General features: G+C 34.7%; 1 protein-coding gene across 1 annotated transcript in view; it reads left to right on the top strand.

Annotated features, from left to right (window-relative positions):
* SGCZ (sarcoglycan zeta) overlaps positions 1–25,852 on the top strand; it is a 173,575-nt gene that overhangs the window by 60,318 nt on the left and 87,405 nt on the right. The window contains exon 2 of the mRNA XM_053940643.1: positions 11,188–11,289. Within this exon, the coding sequence (XP_053796618.1) occupies positions 11,188–11,289 (102 nt within the window). The remainder of the gene's footprint in view (positions 1–11,187; positions 11,290–25,852) is intronic.

Below are 25,852 nucleotides of genomic sequence, written 5' to 3'. Positions count from 1 at the left end.
TCTGAGCTATGTCACTGTTGTAGACACCTTTTAGCTAATATTTTATCATTTGCTGATTTTGTATACCTCAAGATGAAGTTCATTTCACTCAGTGGGCTTGAAAACACCTAGGTTATACAACTATTCATAAATGCATTCATCCTTTCCTTGCAGGATCTTAATCCTTTATCACTGGTGCACCAATTAAAACAGAAAACCAATTTATTTTGACCTTTTGACTAAAGGAGAAATTTAGAAAGCAGGAAAAAATGCTTAAGAAATGCCAGTATTCTTCAGTATCTCTCAGAAGCCTTTCTTCTCCTTTGGGTAAATTAGTTTGTTAAAGAGCTACCACTTCACTCTAATTTCTTTTTCACCTTCAGCAAGTCTCAAAGGAAATTTTAAGTAAGAGTCCTTTCACTGGAGTTTGCCTTCTTAAAAAGTACTGCTTTTACTTTGAGTTATTTTCCTTCTAATCTAACTTTCAAGAATTTTGTCCTTTTGTGACCAATCTCAACTACATTACCACTTAATCTTCCCATTCAGTCTTCAGTCTCTGTTAATTGGAGCCAAATGGAAAGCAGTGCCTATCCACCCTTATTACTCCTCAAGAAAGCATTTCAGGAGCTGCCTCTTCATCCTGTCTTCTGTTGTATTCATAAAAGATGTTAGCCATTAACCTTTATTATCACTGAGATCTGTGCTCTGGTTTGCTCTTCACAGATACATTATCTAATTGATCCTTCTGATCTTTGAGGGAAATCCCAAAGTGGTAATGTTGTTTGGGTTTGTTTTGGTTTGGTTTGGTTTTTTTGTTTGTTTTTTTTGGTTGGGTTTTTTTTTTTTTTTTTTTTTTTTTTTTTAAGTTTGTACCTGTCCTTTGCAGTCACTTATCAGTTCTTTCTCCTTTTTGGTCTGAACACCAAAACAAGTGGATTCATCCATGCTTTCTTTCTGTTCTTCCTCAACAAGAGGTACTATGTGAGTTTGAATTCTTCAACCTCCTTCTCTCCTTGTTATATTACTACTGTCATTACAGATCAGCTGAATGAGGTAATAATCAGGTGGCTGGTGAATCTGAAATCCAGTCTAACTCATGATTCTTGGTGTAAGTGGCCTATAGCTTCTGTTCTGCTAGCACTGAGATGGGTTCTACATTTGCTGTTGGGGATTGGACCATTTGCTTCCTTAATCTGCTGCTTTGGAGGGTGTCCATTTCAACCTCCATGTCTGGCACTCCTGCATTCCTTTCCAGCTGATCAATCACCTTTTCACTGGAATTCCTCATGCCTAATGTTACTGATATCCTTTTGTATCATATGTGCTTCTCTGTTTCACCATTTTGTTTATTGGTCTTCTGCTAGTTTCCTAAAGGGAACGTTCAGGGACACTTCCATTCCTGATTTCTGCTTTTAGAAGATACAGGTCTGTGTTCCCTGGTTTCAGCACAGAACCAGAACTGAAGAATTTCCCTCCAGAGTTCTTTTGCGGGCACAACAGCAGGTTGCTGCTCTGTGTCCAGCCTGCACCCTCAGAGCTGTAGGCTGAAAATGATCTGATGACAAAGGTGATTCTCATGCTGTGCTTTTAAGGGGGTGAATTGTAATATTAAACTTTTTTCTAAAGTCCCTTCTCCAATCTGTCTCTAAAGTTTCCCTGTTATGAAAGTCAGCGAGTCATTGAAGTGCTGATTCACAAATGCTTATCTTTTATTGTGCTTCTGTGATCAGTTTAGACACACTGTGGGAAATTTGTATCTGAGAGCACACTATCATCCCTCAAAATGATGCAGTTCATCTTTTTGTCATGTTTTCGTGTGAAATTATCCCCTTTACAAGGCTTCTCCCCTTTGCAAACATAACTGATAACTTCTCAATGATTTTTACCATGCTGAGCTATATGCAAAGAGATTAGGGTAGGTTCTTTTTCCATTGCAGTTTTAACACTCCCTGAAAAACCGAAGGTTAGTATTTTTAGTCCCTTTGCACTGCAGAGAAGGAACTGAAAGCTATAATTTAGGAGATGAGTGTTCTATTGAGCAGGCTGTTAGATAAAAGAGCAGCTATTTTTGAGCAACTTTGTGACATTTCTTACACTTCCATTTTCTTTGCCCTGATAGCACAAGATGGATCTCTGCAGCAAGCTACTTTGCTCTCTGTCCCATTTATTTTATTGAGTGTATCAATGGAGAAAGGTTTTGTTTAGTGAAAGATGTGTAGAAGTTTATTTGAAAAACATAGTGTTTGTACTGTAATACTAAGTAACTGTCTAAACTTAGATAATATTAAGGCTACAATGTTATATAGTCACACTTCTTGAATCATAAAATTACTTGATATGACACTTTTCCCTCACTTGAAAATAATAATTTTTCATTTTGACAATAATAGGTTCCTTAAACTGGACTGTTTTGAAAATTGTTTTCTTTAATGCTACAGTGTGATCAAGGAAGCAGTGTAATAGGTCCTACTTAATGATATTTGCTTTGTTGTAAGAAAAGCACACTTTGCTAAATACAAGTGCCAGTCCAGGGAACTACTGAAGAATATACTTGGCTGTGGGTGCTTCAGTAACTCCATGGTATGGCTCATGAGGTTATTGTAAATTAAGTCTTTATAAAAAATACAGAGTCATAGTATAGCAAAATATTTAGGAAGGTAAATATGCCTTAATATAACAAAGTAAAATTTAAGAATCAAATTTCTTTGGATGCTGAAATCTAAATCAGGGAGTATTTTAAATCTAGGACTCAGATCTGCAGATGAACGTCCAAGCTTGTGAAACTTGTCTTCAAATGGCTCTCAGTCTTTCATGATGGAGCAGCATGGATTTTGATATTAAAAAAAGTCTTTTGGAACAAAGAATGTTGGTATTAAGGATTTTGAAGGCAAATTCATTTTTTTCCAGTAAGTTTTTTATTAGTTGTATGAACTAGATAGTTACCTAGAAAAGAGCAACCATTAGAGCAATGTGGTTCTACTGTTATAGCAATAGACTATGTAGGACTTTGCACATCATCACTACTAAGGAGGTTAAAAAAAGTTGTCCCTTTCATAGACAGAGTACATACTCTAATAAGTACATAAGAGAAGCTATTGTCTAGCCAGTTTGTGGAATCCAATATCTAAATTCATTTGTTCTGATGACAACATCTGATTTGTAGCATATCATCAATCAGAATCAGAATAATATTGCAGAAATACCAGACATGCTGAAATCAACAAGTGAGATAATTTTTCTCTGCTTAGCCATGGTAAGTGTTCACAAGCTCTGCTTGTTCTGTTTTTTTTATTCTACTTAAAGAGATATGGGTGATAAAGGCAGACTAGGAGGATTGTGAAGCATTAAGATGCAAAATAACATATGAAGAAAATGAACTGTGATTATTTAGTCTAAGTAATAATGTATCTGAAGGGCAAACAAAAGTAATTGCATTAGAGCACTGGAGTTTTGGGCTGTGTATGAAGAAAATTCTTTTAAAGATAGAGACAATATAGTAACTTGCCTAAAGAAGATACAGAATCTGCCTTTAAGGGGAAGAACAGTTGAAAAGGAAACCATTATGTCCGTAGTAGCTAAGGTAGAACTGACTTTGCAATAGTGTAAGAGAATAACATTCTTTACATAACCTCTCCACTATGCCCACAGCTCAATTCAAGACGTGCTTTATCATTTTTCAATACGTATAAATGCTGCCAGAATAGTTACTAATGCTTGTTTAGCACTTGTTTTTTCTGCTGCCCCACTTAGAGATTAAGTGTCAAAAGAGCTGAAGTTTTGATTGTGTCAGGGCAAAGTGCAAATATGAAAAGCACAAAACACATAATTGCATTAACACAAGCTATTCCGTGCATGTGACTGACAACCCAAATAATATTTTTACTTCTCAAAATCTAGACAGAACTGCATTAGTTCAGTGTATTTCACTGGAATACACAATAAGGCTTGGTCCTAAAACTTATTTGTAGAAATTCCTAGAAAAATGTCAGAACCTCTTCTCTATTTTAATTGTCATATGTGTACACAACAAACCAGTGTGACTGTTTTTTTATTTTTCTGTATAGGTAAATATTTTTACCGGTTTATCAACAACGTTGACTGCTTCTGTATACAGCATATTTGTTTATTGTCTGTCCTCTTATATCAGTTTTTAATTTTTCTTTCTGAAGTCAGGCAATCACTTACTTGAAAAATAAAAGAATAATATATGATTAAATTTTCAGTGTGACTAAATTATCTTCAAGATTCTGTGCTGAAATTACAACCAGGACTCAAACACAGGGAAGTGGATTAAATAAACTGCAATTTATGTGGACAAAATAAACACACCCACACTCAATACTGCAGGCTCCTGCACAGCTTGTTTTCACCAGGATCCCGAGGTGCTTTTCCACAAATCTGCTTTCCAGTAGGTCAACCCCCAGCCTGTGCTGGTACATGGGGTTACTCCTCCCAGGTGCAGGACCCTGCACCTGCCTTCACTGAATTTCCTCTCTGCCCATCTCTCCAGCCTGTCGAGGCCCTTCTGAAGGGCTGCATGGCACTCTGGGGTATTGGCTGCTCCTCCCAGCTTGGTGTCATCAGCAAACTTGCTGAGGAGAAATCTGCCCCTTCATCCAAGTCATTGATGAATAATTTAAACAACTCCAATATTGAATCATGGGGGACACCACAAGTGTCAGGCCTCCAACCATAACCTGTGTCACTGATAGTGACTCTGGGATCAACCAGTTCTCAATCCACCTCAATCATCCAATCTGCACTTCCTGAGTTTGCCTACAAGAATATTGTGAGAGACTAGTGTCAAAAGCTTTGCTGAAGTCAAGGTAGACAATATGCACTGCTGTCCCTTCATCCCTCCAGGTAGATTTTCTTTGTAGAAGACATCAAACAATGATTTACCCTTAGTGATTCCATGCTCCTGATCACCTTCTCGTCACCTACATGGATAGAGATGGTCTCCAGAATGAGACACTTCATCACATTTCCAGGGATTGACATCAGGCTGGCCAGTAGTTCTTTAGGTCCTTCTTCTTGCTCTCTTTGAAGACTGGGGTGACATTTGCTTTCATTCAGTTCTTAGGTACCTCTCCTGGGTGCCACAACCTTTCAAAGACAACAGTGAGCAGCCTCACAATGGTGATATTAAAGGACACATCTATGTTTGAATGAAAAATAACATAACTCCCCTTATGATGCAATAAAATCAAAATTTTAAACATGAAATAGGGGTTTCATCTTATTGCCATGACATATATATATTTTATATTAATATAGGTAGTTTATAATTGAAGAACCAGGTCATACTCCCTACTTTCTAAAACCATTCTAAAGTAGCATGTATTCAAGTAATTTTAATTCCAGTTAGTTTGGATAGTAGTCTGACTTTCCTTTCTTTTTAATATTTTTTCATGTTATTTTTTTCCTTAGTTTGTTTCTCTTTAAACAGTGCTGCACTGTTTATTTTTGGCTGTTGAAGTTCAGTTATCTTTCCTAGTAATCCAGAAAAATACTCTGGTTTTGTTGCTTATACCACTACCCATTTTGTTTATGCAAGACTTTTGCTGCCTACAGTTTTTCCTTCAGTTGTGTATCCATAATCATATCCAAGCACAATTTTTTCCAACTAGAATTATTTTCCAGCTCTGTTTATTAAATCCAGGTTTTTGCATGTGTGAATACAATACAAATAATTTCCTTTGTCATCTTCCTTCCAGTCTTTTCTGTGCATCTTCCATTTTATCAACAACATAGCTGCTAATATATTTCATCTTCCTAATCATCTCCATCCATCACTGTCCCTTTACATTACCTGCTTTTTTGTGCCATCCTATCAAGTTCAGTATTCTTTTTCCATCTTCACTATAATTCACTGCTGCTACATTGCTTCGGTCACCTTTCTTCTGCTATCATACCCTATTTTTTTAATTTGGCATGGCATGTTTGTAGGCTTACATGTTTCATCTGTGCTTTTTCATACCAGTCCGTGCATATCATCCAAATTCCATTTCATATTTATCTTGTGTTATGATGCCTACAAGGCAACAGACATTGAATGCTTATTAATTTATAGGATATCTGATATAGGCACTTTGTTTAAACCCTACTTTTCTATTATTATCACTTTCCCCATCCCTGTTTTGTGTAATGATTCCTTCTTCAGAATGTGAGCTTCTGGAGAAAGAGTTTGGGCTTAAATATATACTCAGAAAACATGCAGGATGTCACATCTAACATCAGAACTTTTGAAAACCTTGAATATTATTGATAAGAATGGATTTCCTGACCCAACAACTACTTGTAAAGTAAAACTGTAAAGTACTGAAATACGTATTTGGTGTATGTTGTTATTATTAAGGAGGTCAGAAAAAATACCATGCAAACTTGAAATATAAAATACTATTTATTAATGTTTTAGTCAGTTCAGAAAAACCAACACTTCTGTTCACTTTTCACTGTGCAACTGCATGCAAGTTCATGATCCTAAGGAAAAAGACTGCATTTTAGTTAGCAGAGTTTTTTACTGCTTTCTCACTGCTCACTTCAGGAGATGCATGACAAATTACTGCAAGATCTATCACAGTGCTGTTCTCACCCTACATAATGAGAGTTTTCATTCCTGGAGCATCACACCTTCTAACTTCTTTTCTCCAGACCAAGGAATTTTGAATTCTGTGGCCTTACACAGGAATTGCAGATGTTTTGTCCATTCTAATGTGTTTCAAATAGCAATGTTATGATAGATTTACATAATTTTGTACCATTAAATGTCTGGGTTTGATCTCATGCAAGGAGGTGTTATTTCATCTGGGTGGAGTGAGTTTATAAGATATAGTTACTGGCTTCCAAAATGTTATTTCTAATTGAAATATTCCACAGCTTGGCTTCAAAACTGCCCTTTTAGTAGCTTAAAGATCTTCTAAGCCAGCCTAGTGAATCCTGTCCTAGGTCTCCAGTTGTCATCTGTGTCACAGAGTACTGGCTCTACTGTGTAGACTTGTTCTTGCACACTTCTGGTTTATCAGCAATTTGTGTAGAATTCCTTATCCTCTTCTTTTTTCTTAGAATGTCTTAGTACTTAAACAAATAAAAGTAAAAAAAGAAAGAAGGAAAAACAAGAGAGAGAGAACAATAAAAGAAAGAAAGCACACCACCACGTATTCCATTAGAGAGCAATATGTGTAGTCCAGGACTAGTTGTAGTAGTTTAAATTGTAGATAGGCTAGTGCAGGTTGTATTTTTAGCCAACTTCCTGACTTGTTGAGAAGTATTCCTAGTTCTTGAGAAGTATTCATAGCATATACTTTATATTTGTAGTTATCATAAAACATGCTGCTGTAATAGTTTATTGGGCAGAAATTATACAGGCTGTATAAGTAATACAACCTTGTAGAATTCTCAGCACATTGTGAAGAAATAACTTAATCTTTTGAAAGATCATCCTGCCTCTTTAAAGACACTGTGAATTAATCTCTGGTTTTCTTATATACCATTTACAGGATTATCGAAGAACATAAATCTCTGCCTGTTTATAAGCAGGTCAAAGCTTGAAAAAGCTCTGAATGTCAGTATTGTTGTTTGCCTCCCAGAATATATTTCTGGGGAGTTATTTTATGTTCTGATTCAAATTTATACTCTCATTATCACAGATTTATAGTAAGCATAGTTTAGGACTTCATTGACTTTAATGTAGTGTTCAAAGTCAGTAAAACTCTTCCTTAGGTTGCTGCAGTTTTAAGACAACAGCATAAACTAAATGCTTGACTTTCATATTTTAATAGCTTCTTATTTGAATTTCTTGTTTTAATAACTGAAATGTGATATACTCTAAGAATAACATAAAATATTGATAGTGATGTTTGATTTTTTTACAATCTCTGTAAGATGTTTATGGATGTAAAGGGGTTGTTTTTCTTCGTGTCTGAGGGAAAAGAACAAAGTGAGGCAGGATCACTGTTAGTATGTTTCATATTCTTATTTGAGAAACATGGGAAGTTGTACATGGAATAGCATACAGAATAATAATACATCCTGAATAATAATAAAGAGGAAATAAAGCAATGCAAAGACAATCACTCACAACCTAGCATAGACTGATGCCTACTCTGTCTTCAAGCAGTGGCCACTTTGAAAGACAATCCTTGTTCTCTCCAGCCCTCTCCTTCCTCTATAACCACTTTTTTTTTGTTGAGCATGATGTTACAGGTATGGAATATGCCTTTAGCCACTTGGGGTCAATTGGCTTAGCTACGTTCCCTCTCAACTCCTTGGCCATCCCCACTCTACTTATTGGGGGCAGAGTGGGGGGAAAAAATGAGAAAAGCTTGATACTCTGGAACTGTTCAACAGTTTAACTGGTGTGTTATGAGCACTGTTTCAGCCAAAACTGCACACTATTATACCAGCTGCATGACAAAAGAAAACCTCCACACCAGTCAGTCCCAGTACCTGAACTTGACGCTTGTTTTAAGTACTGGCATAGTTCATTCAAGTCTATTTTTGCATTTGAATATAATCAAATCACACCAAAAGGATAATCTGAGTTTTATTTGCCTGGAAAGCCAAAACTTTATGGAGTTTATTTGGGAATTAAGCAGAAGGACCTTTCTCTTATTAATCTTTTTAATTTTAATAACTTTTTAAACAAGTTGTGTTAGTTCTGAAAACCCTTGAGTTTTTATCTTTAACAGCATAGTTTTAACCCAATGAAACAAGAAACTCCTCTTATTCCAATCCCTGTTTAAACTTGATGGAAGGGTTATTGATGAAAAAAACATACTGGGAAGTAATTCTTTTAGTGGGGTCATCTTTATTAAGCACGTCGTAGTAGTACACATCTGATTATTTTCTGTATTTTACTATTCAGACTTATTTCACATCGGTCATTGCACATTTCAGGAATTGTCTGGAAGATTGTTTTTATCAAGGAATTGAGATTGCAGTCACCCTATTCCAGTTTAGTAACACCTTTTGTGACTTTAGGCTCCAGAATGTAGTTATCTGTCTTTTTGTGTTTAATCACGTAATTTTACTGAAGCTAGAGTGCTTCTGTCTGTGCAGAGCCTGTCTGCATTCAATCTGTTGGATTCTGCTGAAGGAGAAAAGAATGAGTACCTAGAAAGGTGACTCAGAAAAATGAAAGTCTTTATGGACACAGTAGGCTCTATGAATACTTTGTTTCTGAGACCCTGGCAGTTTAATCTTGCTATATAATTTAACTTCCCACTGCTGAAAATTAACAGAGAAAATATTATAAATATCAAAGAATAGTGAATAAACTGATTTTGTGCTTTAGGTCTCTGTCAGTAGCATAAGAACACTACCACCATATAAAGTTACTGATAGTATGTTGAAAATTAATTAATAGTTGTGAGGAACTCTATAACTTCAGTAATAAGCACTTCTGTGAAGAAGTCTAGAAGAATACTGACAGTACTGTCTTCACAGCAGAGTTTTAACAGAGTATAATAAAAGAGGAGCAAAGACAATAATGATGTGAAAGCAAAATAGCTCCTGATTGAGGTTTGCGCCAATCCTGTGTGGAATGAACTGAGATTCAGGAGGGTAAATATCACATATAAATACATAATTTGATCCTAAACATGCTTGCAAGATAGAGCAGATGGAAGCTTCTTAAGCAACTTTAATTTTAGCATTTCTAGTTTTCTGAAAACTTGATTTTACATTTTTGTGTATTTTGTGTTTATTTTTTACTTCCTCCTTTTCCCGCCTTCCCTATTTTTCTTGTAAATACATTTTATGTGTGTCAGTTACAAACATTCCAGAGAAGGAGGTAAAACAAAATATTGAATTTGCCTTTTCAGTTAGAAAACATACTTATATCCAAAACAATAAATCAAAAAAAAAAAAACTAATTCTTGTTGAGTATTTATTCAATGACAAAAACTACAGCATGCTTATTGTATTTTCCCAGGTTATCCTTTACTATTAAAATTTTATATTCTATTACAATAGGATTGATCAAATTGAGACTTAATTTTTGTTAATGCAGATTGCACATTCCATAACAATCTCTAATTTCTTTATTTCCTTTTCAAAAACAGGTATCACTGTTTCATTTTGCACTTTTTGTTAGAAAGCCCACAAATACCTGAAGTTTTCCATGTGAAAATATTTGTATAAACATTACTTGACTTAAGATAAATAACTTATATCATCACTTTCTTAAGAAGCATTATTTGACAATTCAGCTATAGCAGTCGAGGACTGTTACCCAGCTGTTTACCCAGTAGGCAGAGGTTACTTGCCTCACAGTTCAGGCAGCAGAGCAAAAGTGAAGTTCTCATTGTTCCAGTACACTAGAGTCAACAATGGCACTGAAATATGAAATTAACAATTAGATTAAATGTGCTTATTTTGCACTTAACTGGATCAAGTTAAATTCCACTGGCTGTACAGTGAAGATTTACTCTTCTGTAAGGATATTTTCTCAGGATAAAGAATCTTGAATTTCTATTGCTGTGCAAAAGAATTTTGTCTCTTGAGTATAAAGCATGTTTCATTGTTTTTTTTTCCTCTAAGAGTGCAGCTGAAGCCTTATAATGCCACTTTTCTATGCTTATATGTTATTGAACATTGAATTATGTGGTTTACTTGTTTCATCCAGACTTTTACAATGGCGCTTTTCCTATTTCTATTCTGATAAATAAACACAATCAAAATAGCATTTTTGAAGTTGCTCATCAGCAATGTGCTCTTAGTAGTGATGAGTAACTACTAAAAACAATTTTCTTTCTTCCTACGTGATATTTTCCTATGTATTTTAATCACTGGGAAAAGCAAAATGACTGGATTCAAGCTATAAATGGCTTTAAATGTAAAAAAAATGTTACATATATATAGAGAAAACTAACTAGTTTTTTTAATTGAGTAATTAAAATTCAGGATCTAGTTTCATCCTACACAGGGAAGAATGATGATCCACAGTTGTACTTTGGCATTAGGTTCATCCAAGAAATAAAGTATGCAGGTCACCATCAGGTTGCACAGTTAAATACTTCAGCCCTAGGTGAAGCTCTGTCTATAAATGTGCCCATTTACCTCCTGCCCAAGATCATGAGAAGAGCTGGGGACAGGGGGACAGCACTCATTATTTTTAGGGGTTAAGCCAACTACTTTCTTCTTTTTAGGTTGTTCTGGATAAGGTTATTTCCTAAAGTGAATATGTATATATATTATTGATTGTAGGATGGAATGGGAAATTTGAGAGTCACTAAAAAAGGAATACGACTTGAAGGAATATCTGAATTTCTACTTCCACTATATGTGAGAGAAATCCATTCTCGAAAGGTAGGTATTTTTCATCTTTATTTCTTAATTTGCAGCTTATATAAATTGATCTCTTCAGTCTCAAACTACAAAGTTTAATTCTTACACCTCCTAGATTAGCAATCAGTAGAGGTTTGCTTTGAGAATATCTTAACAGTGAAAGCTTCCTTCATGTCAAATTTTTTGTTTTCTGAAACTTTGCTTACTTTTTAAAAGAAATGTTTTATCATAAAGGAAGGAGATTCAAAGCATGTATATTTTATAATACAAATGACCTCAGCACTGGGAATGGAACATTTGATTCTCATTTGATATAAAGTCCAAAAAAACAAGAGTGATGATGAGTTCAAAATTTAGTGAAATAAGGAATGGTTTTGTTCTTTTTATCACTAGCTATCATGATTTATTTTTCTTTTTCATTATTTTCTTAATTTTAATGTTTGTTTTGGTTTATTTTGCTTATTAGATAGAGGAAATCCTGCTGCACTGTGTAATGTTTCTAGGATTTAATTTTTCAAAGCAAACTCTTTTAAATGTTGTTGAATTGAAATTATCTTATAGCATTACATTATTATAGAGAAAAAAAGAAAAGCAAGAAATTTTTAACTATGAAATTCAGTTAGGTCACTTTAACTCTTTTGTTTTATTCAGTTATGCTGTTTATATTAACATTGTCAATGAACTTAAAAAAACATTGAAATTCTGGAAAAATCATCTTTTTACTGTGAGAGTGACTACCTATGATCTGAGTAGAATGTTATGCTGGCTTTCAGTCAATCATCTGAAAAGAATTTTAGTGTGCATACTGCAACATTTGACAGGAATCACAAGTATGTTGACCCTAAATTCCTTTCTGGAAATTTTTGTCTGTTGAAATCTGTCTTCTACATATATATAAGAAAAGTCTTGAGTACATTCATAAATGAGATGACAGTTTTCCATTTGTCTTAATTAGTTTGCTCTTGTGTTAATAAATCCTTGAGGTAGTCTCTTCATCCTCTTGTTCTGTAAAGCTAAGATCTTTCAATGCTTGAAAACATAGCAGTATTGTCCTAGGTAATGAAAATTTTTATAATATTTAAATAAACTTGCAGGGAGCATACTTTTCATTCAAGGCTGCAGAACATTACTCATGATGCATGCATATTTCCCATTTCTTTTCAGTGAGTGGACAAGTGTGTATTATTGTTCCATGTCCTGTTACTGTACACGAGAGTAATGATTTGGAATATTTTCTTGCCCAGTGCTTCATACTGCAGAACATTGGTTCTGTTAAAGAGAAGATGGAAACTTTTGTTTCAAGTGATAGTAATGAGACTTCAGTAGGGTCCTAATTTCATTTAACTGCTAACAAATCTCAGAAAAAAATGCATTTTATGCATATTTAATGCATAATTATTGTAAAGGAGAGGATGGAGAATCTACCAGATGCCTAACATAAGGTCCCAGTAGTTCTGTGAGGCTCAAGAAAAAATGACACTTGTCAGTAAATATTATCAAGCCAGCAGAAAATAGAATTGATCATTTACTGGACAAAATTTGGAGTTCCAGGTCTACTTATATGTATTAACTTTGGGACATTTGTCACCTAGATAAAAAAGTGGTATATACACCGGCTTCGTTCTCATCTTACAGCACTTTTGAACCAGATTCACTTTCAGTCTTATGCCAGCTTGCTCAGTAGTTGTGCTAAAGTTCAGCAACTTCTGTATGCAAATAGGAATGCCACAAGGGAATGATGAAAGAAACCTCTGGAGCTGTATCCAGCTTAGCACTAGGGTTTTGTTATGTCTCTGCAGGGTATTTCTACAGTATTATGGCATCTGCATTTGACATGAGCTGTTTTGGCACTTACAAAAGTGGCCACAGTGCTGTTGAAATCTAAAAGTAAGCTAGGTTTTCTGAGCTCTCATCACAGTCAGTAGTGACCAAGTCAGCACTGATAGCAGATTCTGAGCAACTGCCCTGCTCACCAGCTGTTAGTGTTTACTTTGGGTAATACAGACAGAAATGCTTTTGTCTGCCTTTCCCATTGAAGTAATGATTTTAGTTTGATGTATACTGGGGTTAAAATATTCTGTGAAATCAACAACTCATTGCTTATTTTCTAGAGGGAGAGTTAGTGCTTTAAGCCCACGTTCATTCCCCTATAAAAGAAGACATCCATTAAAGTGACATTTTTTATTAACTCCTTGATGACTTATTCAGGACATTTTTTATTAACTCCTTGATGACTTTGCAGGACCGGTGTATTTCCTCTGCACTGCAGACCATGATTTGTGGAATGGCCTCTGAGGGAACTCCTTGGAGCTCTCCTCCTTAGAGCTTGGAGGCTCTCAAGAGCTCTCAGGACCTCTCAGGAGGTCAGGCCTTCACTGTTCTCCCACTGCAGCACAGGGCAGAGTGAGGTGGGAAGGCCAGTGTTGTTGAGGTGTGCTGTGCTACGGCTAGGAGGCGTTATTGGAATTCTCGCACATTTGCTGGTGCTATCTTTTAGTAAGCTCGATCTGAAAGTGATAAAGATGTTCATTGAAGGGGCAGCATTCATCTCTGATAATGAATTACTGCTGATAAGAGTGCCCAGCAGTCTGTTGAGTAGGTAGGCAGAGCTGAGCTCTCTGCTGCTGCAATTTAAGTGTGAGAGCAGCTAGATTTGCTAGTGTAAATCTCACATATAAGCATATGATGACCGCTTGCCTGCTGCATACCTGGATGCCCAAATAAGATCATTTATACAGTGTTAAATGCAGACTAAAACTGCCCTTATCAAGAGAATGGTATTGAACTTTGTATATGAGTTGAAATACTGCCTTTTGTCTTGTGGTTGCTTCCTTGAAACCCCGAATATTCAAAGTGCTAAAATATTAAGATTTAAGTCAGGTGAAAAATATGTATGTGAACACTTAAAAATAAAAGAAAACTTCTAGTGATATTTTACTTCTGACAGTATAAAATTTTCTTTCCAAAGGTGGTAGTGAAAAAGCCAGGTCTTGACTAAAATGAATGTTTTCTTTTGTGTAGAAGTTGTGTAAATAAGAAGGCTACTCAAAGTGTGCTGTTCCCCTTGCCCTGCTCCTCTTGCTTTGCCCTTTTTACCATACGTAGTTAGTGGTGTCTGCAGAACTATGGGTTCGTACCCCCAGTTCTATGTTTTCACAGAAAAGAAACTTCTATATTTTCATCAAATGGCTTCTCTGCATGTCAGAATTTAAAATTATGCATCAGACCCTGAATAGATAAGGGCTCATTTGATCCTGAATTTATATCTTTATAACCCCCAAACCAGGGCATATGTACTCTGTGAAATGAATCTTACAGAGAATTACATTTTGGCTATGAATGGTCTAGCTGTATACTTTTGATCAAATTCCTAGCCTGAAACCAGCAAGTTTCATCCAGACCATGTTATATTTCCCATGTTTATATCATTTGCATTGATATGCTGCAAACTTTATAGTGTATCTTTGATGAGAGGTATGAAATCAAATAACACATAATGCAACATCCTGAGTTATTTCAATATTTCAGTTCTTCTGAATTAAATGTTTTTATTATCATGCTACTGCATCCATAGTGCTGCACTTCAGAATGGGAACAATCAAAGTACACTCTTATTAGTATGTCATATAACAATAAAAGTGGTTCATGGTGTTTTCTTGAGAATGTATTCCTGGGTTTATTAAACTTTTTAATTTCACATAGAGTTCTTAAGGGCTGAAAAAAAAATCCAGTCTTTTCTTTGTTAAATTGTTTCCATTACATAAAAAGAAGTAACCCATTGTCCCTTAAAGGGATTACTTTGGGGTTTTTTTCACAATTAATAAGGTTAAAAATGTATTCTCTGGAATTAGCATGTGTTTTCCAGAGATATCCTTAGAGAACACGGAATTTAATAATTGAGTTAAAAGTCTTTGGGAGAATGGCAAGAAAACAAAAAATAGTGAATATATGTTAACTTCTTACTGAACATGAGAAACTCTGAAAACTCTGTGTTTATCTGGTGTTTTAAAAGATGTGATTCTATATGAATTAAGAAATTGTATATGGGGTTCAAAGCAGGATTTCTTTCAGGTATTTTTTCCTCCAGATTTTTACTCAAGAGACTGAATATCCTTGTCAGTATTTAGAGAGCTTTACTTTACATTGTTTTATTTCCAGACCTGGGTCAATCTTGACAAAAGCAAATCTACAATATATTTCTTTCATCACTGTTTCTCTGAGTGTATATAATAGCCAAAATAGAATTAGCCTTTGCTAATTTCAGCAAAATCATTGCATATATTTAGGTTTATGTTTGGGCCTTAGGTGCCTTTGTGACAGCCTCGAATTCTTTTTCTGAGACAATGTCTTTGTTGAGCTTCTCTCTCTGATCGAGTTATAAGGATGCAGCATAGGAGAGCACATCAGAAGCCTTTATGAAGTTGAGGAAGAACATACAATTTTCTTGTGCATTGAGACAGGCTTCTCTTTTTGCAAGATCACAAGTTGGTGCTCCTTGCCTTTACTAATCCCATGCTCATTTTGTCCCAACTGCCTTTCTTTCATATCTACATTGTAATAATTTTCAGGGAGGGGCCTCTCCCACATAATCTTGCTAGGAACTGATGTGGGACTAACTGGGCTGTAGTTTCCAGTCTTCCCTCCTTGCAACATGTTCATCTGCTCTTGCAAGTGACTGTCAGGATGGGGGTTTTGTTGATTTTAGGGTTGGGTAGGAGGAGCATATTCCCCCCACATTCCACTCAGATATGTTCTCCCAAAATTTCAAGGCCAGATTTGCTATAAATACTCTTTTCCACTCTGTGAGATACCCTTCTGCCATGCAGTCAAAACTAGTTCAAGAATCATGCAGTCCTACCACTACTGAGGTATATAGGTATCAGAGAAACTCCATTTAGGAGATGTCATTGCACATTTTTTTGTAATATCAAAAGAATCAGAAAGGTACCCAAAGAATCTGCTGCTGTTATTGCACAGTATGAAATGCAATACTTGTTTCTGTAGCTACATGTCACAATCCACTCAGATAAAACTTGAAATACTTCCCAGTTAATTTTTCTGATACCTGCTCTTCAAGCCTTGCCCTTTGGGATCACTCACCTGTCACTAAAGATAAAGTCACTATTATGGCATTGTCCTGGTTTTGAGAACTAGGACAGCCATAAAGGACTCCTTAAGTTAGTTTGGCTCTCAACACCATGTCATTTCAATAGTGTCACTTTTATTGGTATGAAAAAGATGTAAGGTTTTCTTAACCATAAGCCTTGCCAAAGGACAAGTCACTCCTATATTTGTTGGTGGTCTCTGGAGGGACTAGCACTCTGAAATTGAGTTGGCTGTGCACACTCTTTGCTGACAGCTGATAAGAACTTCCATGATTCATGATTTTGTTCTTGATTTGCTATACTTCAACGGAATCTGTCTGGGGATCATTCAGTTGAACAACTTTATCTTTTGAACTTGGCTTTTTCATGTCAGCCTCTACTCCTGTTATTATTGGTGAAACTTGTTGTTAAGTCAAGGAGGATCTCTGCTTTTTACACTGAAAAATCTGAGTTAATATTATCCAAGACTTTTTCTTTGGTTGATTATCGTTCATTAATCAAGTCATGAGAGGCCTATATCCACCCAATTTTATACCAGCCTAAGGAACTGAATTTGATTTGGGAACACTTCTTCAGATGGATGTGGGAAAGTTATTGAAGTTGGGGCCATTTTTCTGGAGGTTGGTTGTTGTTGTTGTTTAGCCTTAATTGCATTTTCATTTTTCCAAGTACTTCCTTCATGTAATACATCTGTGTACTGATGGGGAAAATTTCAGTGAAAACCATGTGACATCTCAGTTTGATGTTCATAATGCTTTGTACCTAATTCTCATGTAAAGTGTATTTAATTTGAGCTGTTTTAACTGTATGAGCATCTTACGCTGAGGAATGACCTTTTATTTCCTGAAGAACTTTGAAATAATTTAGTTGTAGTTTACACAAGATAAGCAATTAAAGAAATACTAAATGTTTAAAAAAATAATAATATTTCCATAGAAAATCTGATCAAACGCAATAAAGTAAAAGCAGATTAATTGCAAGTGACTTGAAAAGAGGAAAAATCTCTGTCTTTATCTCTTTGTGTATGAATTTGCTTATTTTTCTTTTTGGAGAATATTTATCCTTTGCATGACATTTTATAACTTTGAGGAACACCTTAGTTTTGCTCCTCTGTATAAACCTTAGGACTATGGATGCACAGATAAAACTAAGAGGCAAAACTGTTAGTCATTGTGGCAGAAAAATATCCACAGAAGACATTAAGCACAAATGAAATACATTAACATAATTTTATCCCCCCAAAATACTGTTAGTTTTGTAGCCCTCATTTGGGGGTTGCTGAGATAATTGTAAATATTTTAAATTTACAAAATAAATTTTACCCATTATAGATAGATTTTTTTTTTATCTTGAAATAACAGAATTGTTACAATCTTCTTTAACTTTGTCAGTTTTGCTTTCAGAATACTTTTTGTCTTGCATGATACATCTCGCTTTAAAAACATTTGTATTGAAATCATATAAAGTAGTCAAGTAATTAATAATCTACAAAAAATTAATATCAATAAAATTCCCCAAATTCCCCAAACCTAAAGACTGCTTGTTACAGATCAGAGGAGACAAGTTCTGAACAAATTTTGGTTTTTATGACATCTGTGACAAAGTCATAGAAACTTACTCCCAGAGTTTCATGAGGCAGTTAAAAAAAAATTATTCTTCTACCTATTTATGTAATTTGTCAGATCTGTATTGTGTTAGAACCAGGGTTGTTGGGTGGAGGTTTTTTTTTTTTTTCTATTAGTATTCTCAATATTTCTATACTCTATCAGCAAGAATAGAAGTCCCTGAGCAAAAAAAGAAAATTGCCTTCTAACTGTTAAGAAATACTCTACATTTTGGGACACTGTGCACAATATTGTATCTGACATCACAATAGAGAAAATGAATGAATATTTTCAAAATTTATGATGAAAAAAAATAATTAATCTCATCTTGACTAGCTGGAGTGAAATTCAAAATATCAGTTATGGAATAATTATCATGACAGTGTCTTATTAGGACACCATTGCTTTCTTAAAGGGAAAAATCTGCTTGTTCCTCCACAGCTTCTGGCAGCCACTACAAGCAAATATAATGATTTCATTTAAAACATTGTCCCTCTCCCATTTGAAATTAGCTTTGTATTTTCTTCCTGTCAGAAAGAAGTTCAATTTTACTACTTCATCATAAGCAACATTTTTTGTATGAAGACATATATATATGACCTGCTTGGTCAGTCTTAAGAGTTGGAGTTTTTTATTCTAGATAGCAAGCATGCTTTTTGGTTTTGTCATAATAAATATATCATGTTATAACCCCTAGTTTCAGAAACAACTTGTATCCAACAATGAAATTTTCTGTTTGAAAATGTCTTTACAGAGTGATTTTTGGGTTTTTTTTAACCATTCCCTGAAGGTTTTCCTGTCCATCTGGTGTTGTGACTTAAACTTCCATCTCTTTTATATAGTTCTGAAATCCCTCCCTCAGTGACTAAAACTTCATGGGATTTTGTACTGTCAGATCAAGTTCTCGGGAGCCTGCTGGACTTTCATCAATTTTAGGAAGTAATATGGCAACAGCATTTCCTGTAGTGGGGAAGAAGTTAAGATAAAGAAGGTAAAGAGATGCAAGTGCTACAAGCATTTTAATGAAGTAGTACAATTTATTAAAACATTTTAAAATTAAAAATATATTTTTTCTCTTTCTCTTTTTAGGCAGTGTAATAAATATGTGTTACTTTTTTTTTTTTTGCTCATAGATATTCAATATATGGTTAATTTAATTCATCCTTAAAAACAGGCACGTAGAACAATAATTCTCCTTCTTAGATGCAAAATAAGTACCACATTTCATCACCTTATGGATTACATTCTTGAATCTTTGCTAACACTGTTACTGCAAAGCAGCTGGAGGAAATGAAATGGAAGCATTGATTATACCATAACAAGGACTGTGTTTTGACACTGGCGTCCATCCAAGAGTGATAAGTAATGCTAACGTTAGTTGAAAGCCTTGTTGACTTGAAGAGCATCCTTAGGAAATAATTCCACAAAACCAAACAATTTATATGCTTTTCATTACCAAGTGTATGATGAGTCACTTCCTTTAATCTCAAGCTATTATGTTAAAGTTTAAAATAAAATATTACTTAATTTCTCATCTTTAACATGTTGTGCGAAGTTAATTTTTAAAACTCACTTTTGATTACTCTGCTAATTCACTGATATGTGATATTTTTTTTTAAATCTTAGAATAAAATTTAAAAAAATATTTTAAGGTAGTAACTAAGTGCATAGGTTTTTCAAGGCTAAATCTCCAAACTGTGCAAAACCTCACATGAAAGAAGGAAAGCCTTAAAACATGAAACCAGTTCATTGTTGTGTAGTCTATTATTTCTGTCTCATAGACGCAAAGTAAGGGAAATATGTTTGGGGTTTTTTTGTTAGAAATTCAGTAGGAAATAAACACTAGCAAGAACTTCAAACTATAGATAGTGAAATGCATGAGTGAGATTAGGACAAAGAAAACTCATAAGTAAGAATCTTGTAATGGAAGCAGCTGAACAAGTTAGTATCCTGTACTGGAATTGGTAATTATGGCTTCAGCATTATGATTGTGCAATAACAGCAGGGAATTACTGTAAAGTTGGCTCTTGGGCTTCAGCCAGAGGCTCATTTGTATCTTTTGCTGAATTTAAATCTGTTGTTCTGCAAAGGAAGTTACTATAGTTCACAAAATTTGTAAATTTAGACTGGCAATCTGTCATGCATAATTCTACAACAGCTATATACTCTTGCTGAACTCTTTGCAAGTGGTAATTGCAATAGCTGGCTGAAGGTTGACTCTGAATTTTCTTTTGGTCTGAAGTACAAATTATTTCTAAAAATACAAAGTTATACAAAAATGTGATTAGTAAAAGTGAAATCAGTATTGATACTAAACTTGGTACTCCAGTGGTGATGTACATGAAAGAAGTTTCTTAGTAGAAAGGAAAACTGAAGTAAGAATATAGAATGGCTAGATTTTTTTTTTTCTTCTTGCTAGATAAGCATATAAATTACAAGGTTTGGACAAAGTTTACTTTTGCCTCTGAGTATCTCTACTGGCATCCACCAGATTGGAATCTTCCTATAAATCTTTGGTCTCTCTTTCTGAGTATAGTACAAAATCCCAGAAGGAAAGTGCACCATACTTGTGTTGTCATTTTGATAAAGTACAGATATTTTGGAATGTCAATTAACTGTCCTGACAAGCTGAGCCAAAACACCACAGAAAATGCAGAAAGCAACTTGGTTTTTTGTAAGAGAAACTACTTTACATTCTATAAGCAGCAAATTAGTTTTAAAAATATTATAGTAAAAATATTATTATTATTATTTAGATCAGGGATACTACTGAATGTTCTTTTAAGATGCAGGTGCTGCTTTTCTTATAAAATATTCTCTACTAGGATGCAGGGGTTTTTTTGAAACAGTGTGGATCATATTGAATAATATACTAATTTTGGACTAGCTTCACTGGTTGTTCAGCATGAAAAAAGACCACAAAATTTTGTTATTCTGAAAGTGAGGAAAATTATACATTAGCATAATAATTGATGGGACTCTTTTACTGCTCAGATAAGGTGTTAGGATTACCTGAAAGCAGTCAGTGGAAGAGTGCAGTGGTCTCTCTTCATCTTTTATAAATGGTGGTGATCGAATACTTGCCCAGAGAAGTTGTAGGTGCCCCAGCCCTGGAAGTGTTCAGGGCCAGGTTAGATGGGGCTTCGAACAATCTGGTCTAGGGGAAGGTGTTCCTGCCCATGGGAGTTGGAAAACAGATGATCTTTAAGATCCCTTCTAACACAAACCTTTTGATGATTCTTTGATTTTTTTTTTCCTCAATTTTTTTTCTCCTATTACATGAGAAACAGTATCTTAAGAGGGTTCTAAAGTTGTCACACAGAACCCACAGAAATTATTAACTGAAATATTGTTGATAGTTTATCCAAGAAGTCAGGGTTATATTCTCCTAACTGAAGACCACATTTTTTTTTCTTAACTCCATATTTCACTCTTTGCATTTTAAAGCATTCATCAATTTCGTTTTGGAGTCAGAAGAGCATTAAAAACTGTTTTTAACTAAAAATAGAATTAGTATTAGGATTTGTGTATTTAGGGCTATTCTGTATCTTTCTAAGGTTTGCAGGTTTTTATTGGTCTGAGTTTTTATCTGTGGATTTCAGCAATTAGATGTAATTGCCAATCAAAATATTGGAAGAAGCATCTGATGAGCATGGCACAGATGCTTTATGTGTGATTCCAGTAGTATAAATCAGTATTTATGAGGCACTCTATAAAGAAATATGTTGTATGTGTGTATTTTTGTAAGAATAACAGGCATAAATCTCATTTTGACCTTGAGTTTGGCATTCAGAAGATGGTGTCTATATACATCCATATTATTTAATCTCTCCACCTAGTTCCCAGTTCAGGAACTATGTAATTAGCACAATCGCACTGCAATGAGAAACAGGTGGGCACTAATTACCCCTTTATCCACCAGGTATCTCAGGTCCTACATAGGAACCACTTAAGCACACACAGACTACAGATATCTGGTGTTCACTACAGTTGAACTGAGATTACAGGATGTGCTGCAATAGTGTAAAATGAGTTACAGATGCAACCAGCATAATACAATCTTCCTGCTTAATATAACCTGCATAATATAACCTTCCATTGAATAAACCAAGTTCGGTCTTGGAACACAAGCAAGTAGAATAAAAAACATAATTTAAACCATAACTGTGGATACTAGAATCTAATACGGGCCTCAGGCTGAAATGACATCCCTGCCCTGGCAAAAGAGTTCAGTAATGAAATATTAACACAGCAATGAAATCCTTTATGAGGTACATAAAGACACTTGCTTCGCACCATCTGAGATTTTCCATGTGAATTTCAGTATGAATTGATGAGACACATTTAATTGCATGTTTGGGTCAATTTCCACTTCATGTACAAAATTTTGTTGTTGAATTACTTATCCCTTAAAACAAACTACTCTTGGATCAAATAATTAAAAATATTAAAACTAGGAGTGTTTCCCTGTAGAAAATCCCATAAACAATTGATGGTTATTTCGATGTTATGCAGATTTTTTATAGTTTTTGAATAGTAATTTAATAATAATTTAAAAGTTTAAAACCCCTCAACATTTTAATTACTCATTCAGTTTTTTTTTTTTCTTTTTTTAATAGACCAGTTTAACATTTGTTCTTGAAGACAAATTGCAAGTGGAGGACTTACTTTCCAATTGCTGGGCATAGTCCCTCAGAATTTCATGTTGTAATCCTTTTCAAATGAGAGTCTAGCTCTTTAAAACAGACTCTTCTCTGATCCATATCATAATATTTAGCAACTTAGTTTTCATCAAAAGAGCACTTCTGTAATGCCTGTCCTAATCCTTTCCAAATACTGTGCTTTGGTATGTGTCATGGCTTGGTCTTGCAGCATGCAAACTGGATTTCTTTCTGCACAGTATTAATGCTATTTCCTAATGCTATGTTCTCAGCACTGCAAGTCTCATTGTAAAAGTCTGTTGTAATTAGATCACACTGCTGTATATATAACCACTTTCTCACTTCTGCTAATCAACCTATTCACTTTCTTTTGCTTCCTTTCCTTAATGATGCCAAGGGCCCTGCTCTTTTGTCAGCCTGCCTGGGGGTTTAAGCAGAAGGCTTAATTAATGTCTTCAGCTGTGATCTGGAAAATGCACTCTCTCACAATTTGGATAGATCCCTATGATTCAAATAAAGTAAAACTAAGAAATCTCTAAAGGCTGAAAGTTCCAAGTCAGAAATGTAACTGAGAAATCAGTATCCTGAGAATGAACAAAACTCCTTTGTTTTTAATTTTTCAGCTTTAGAAGTTCATTCATTTCTTAAATATCCTAATTATATCAGGTCTTGAATATCTAGTCTTCTTGCTTGTGATACTATTGGGCTTTCCCATACAAGAAATTATTTTAACTAAGTTTTAGAGGGTAGGGAATATTTATAGAATTAGAATCCATATTTCCCAATGCATGTGCATAGGGGTTTTCAGAAATTTCATCAGTACCTTTGTATTTAATCTTTTCTGTGCTAAAAGATCTAATTTTTTTTTTTTTAATTCAGTCAATTTTGAATCTTCAAGTATCTAGTGTACATTTAGGAAAGGTGTATAAAAATTTATTTTACAAATCATTGTAATGTCTTAGGATCACAGAATCTTGAGAATTTGCTATATGTGCCTACTTATATGTTTATTAGGCCTCTAGCTTTATTCAGTCTTCTTTCTGTATTTTGGAATAATCTTTGGTGATTCAATGTTTTACTTCGTTGCTTTTTTTTTTTTTTTTTTTTACAAAAATAAATGCCATTCTAAACTGGTCGTGATATTGTCAAAATAAAAAATGTGTTATTAAAAAACCAAATCATTCTTTTAGAGAGCTGGAGAACTGAACAACTATCTGCTTCACTTTTTATGTGTTACTTCCGTAACAAAAGAAATAAGGGTAAATTTGGTAGGACTCTCTAACAGTGAATAAATTAACCTGTTTTAGACTGAGATAAGCCTTTTAAGGTAAAAGATATCTACAAAGAATGTCTTGCCCTCCAGTGCCTTCATGTTTGATACTGTTTTTGAGCCTAGAAGGCACCATTTCCAGACAATACATGAATGCTTAGAATTTAGTTTTATTACCTTTATGCCATTTGTGTTTTGTATGGAGTACAAAGGTTAGGACAAGCAGAGCAGGGATCAGTATTTATTTTTAAAGGCCCATAGCTCTCTCTAGCATTTCAGACAACATGGTTTCTGCACCTCAGTTTCTTGTCTGCAAAACAGGGCTGACAGCACATCCCTCTCTCACAGAAGGTCATCTGCTACATCCTTTAAATGATTGTGTGTGCTATTAGACAACATAAGCAAATAAGAACATCAGACAATGGGGATATTAATAAAAAGTACAGAAGTATTACTGATTCTTATTTACATGGAGTATTCTATATCAAGCATACTGAGATCATTAATATTCAGTGCCGTCTGTTAGTATTACAAATATTACTTTGTTTTGAAGATTAGGCTTGTAGGCACCATTCTAAGCTCATCCTTCCCTTATAATTTATTTCCTTTGTGTTTTGAGACTGATGAGCTATAAATTGCTCATGAGATGTAATGGGTTTTCTAATCAGAAGCTGTAAAGAGTAGAGCCTGGCATTATTTTACTGCTTTGCTAAACAGTTTTATTAATGAGGCTACTAATACAATGTCCCCATTGAAAGATGAAACTCATGATGATATTTCTTCTGATTGGGACGAAGGATAAGCTGTTTTATTGTGAATTATTTCTAGCAAATATCTTCATCTTTTGAGATGTTTTGTGGGCAGGACCACTAACACTAGAAATATGAAAGTAAGCAGTAGCTCTGTCAAAGTAAGGTGGAAAACTATGAAAGATTTAATTCATCATTCTTGTCTCAAATATTTCCTTCCAAAATAATGCAAGTAAGCTCTGACTCTCAGCAAATGCATTTATAGCATAATATCACATTTGTTACAAAAATGCATTAGGAACGCAGCATCACACCCTATTACACTTTCACAGGACATGCTTTTTTCCTTTGAAAAGTGAATATAGTCTGATCATAAAGACAACTCTGCAAAGTGTGCCATATTCAGAGGAACTGAAGGTCTCACTGACTTTCCGGAGCCAGGGCACCCTATGACTTGCCTTCCTCTCTCTATGGAAAGTTTGGTTTGGTTTTGGTTTGTTTTTTCTTTATCCTCCATGAGAATTAATCATTATCCTCTGCAAAAATTAATCTAAATATTTCTGATTCTCTTGTGCATGTATTTCTGCATGTGTGCAAAAGTGGGAGAAAGAAATCCTCATCACATACATAGAACTGTGCAAGATTAATATTCAAGTCTCTGATCTTGGTCAAGGTGACTTAAGAGTACTGTGGTCTCCAAGGTGATGCGCTTTTTTCTGTTTTTAATAAAAAAAAAATAAAGATCAATTTCAAAAACTTATCTTATGTAACAATTCATAACTAGTTTGACTCCAGGCACCTCTTGAATTTCCAGAAAAAGTGGGGAAGCCACTTCTCATGCTTTTAAGGCATGACAAGAAATGAAAAGAACTTTCCCAGCGAGTTTCAGTGGTTAAGAAATAATGATAACAGAGTGTTGGAACTTTGACAGGCTTGCCTGACACTGGATGCATGGTGCAAGGTTGAGGAAAAAAATTCTGTACAGTGAAAAAGATTTTTTTTTTTCCTTTGTAATTGTAGAAGTTGACTAATATTGCTTTCTGGTGTAGCTTCAGGTCTTGGTTTGAAAGATAAAGAAGTGTGTTAAATGAGTTAGTCTCTTTTCCTCTCATCCTTTAGAGGAATGTGGAGTAGAGAATGGACCACCACCATTAGAATTTCTTTAAGTGCTGGAAATTTTTCATGTTTTTTGAAA

Source organism: Vidua chalybeata, chromosome 4, assembly GCF_026979565.1.
Source record: "Vidua chalybeata isolate OUT-0048 chromosome 4, bVidCha1 merged haplotype, whole genome shotgun sequence".
Classification (NCBI taxonomy): Eukaryota; Metazoa; Chordata; class Aves; order Passeriformes; family Viduidae; genus Vidua; species Vidua chalybeata.
Note: the sequence above shows the minus strand (reverse complement) of the source record. Positions and strands in the feature narration are given on the sequence as shown.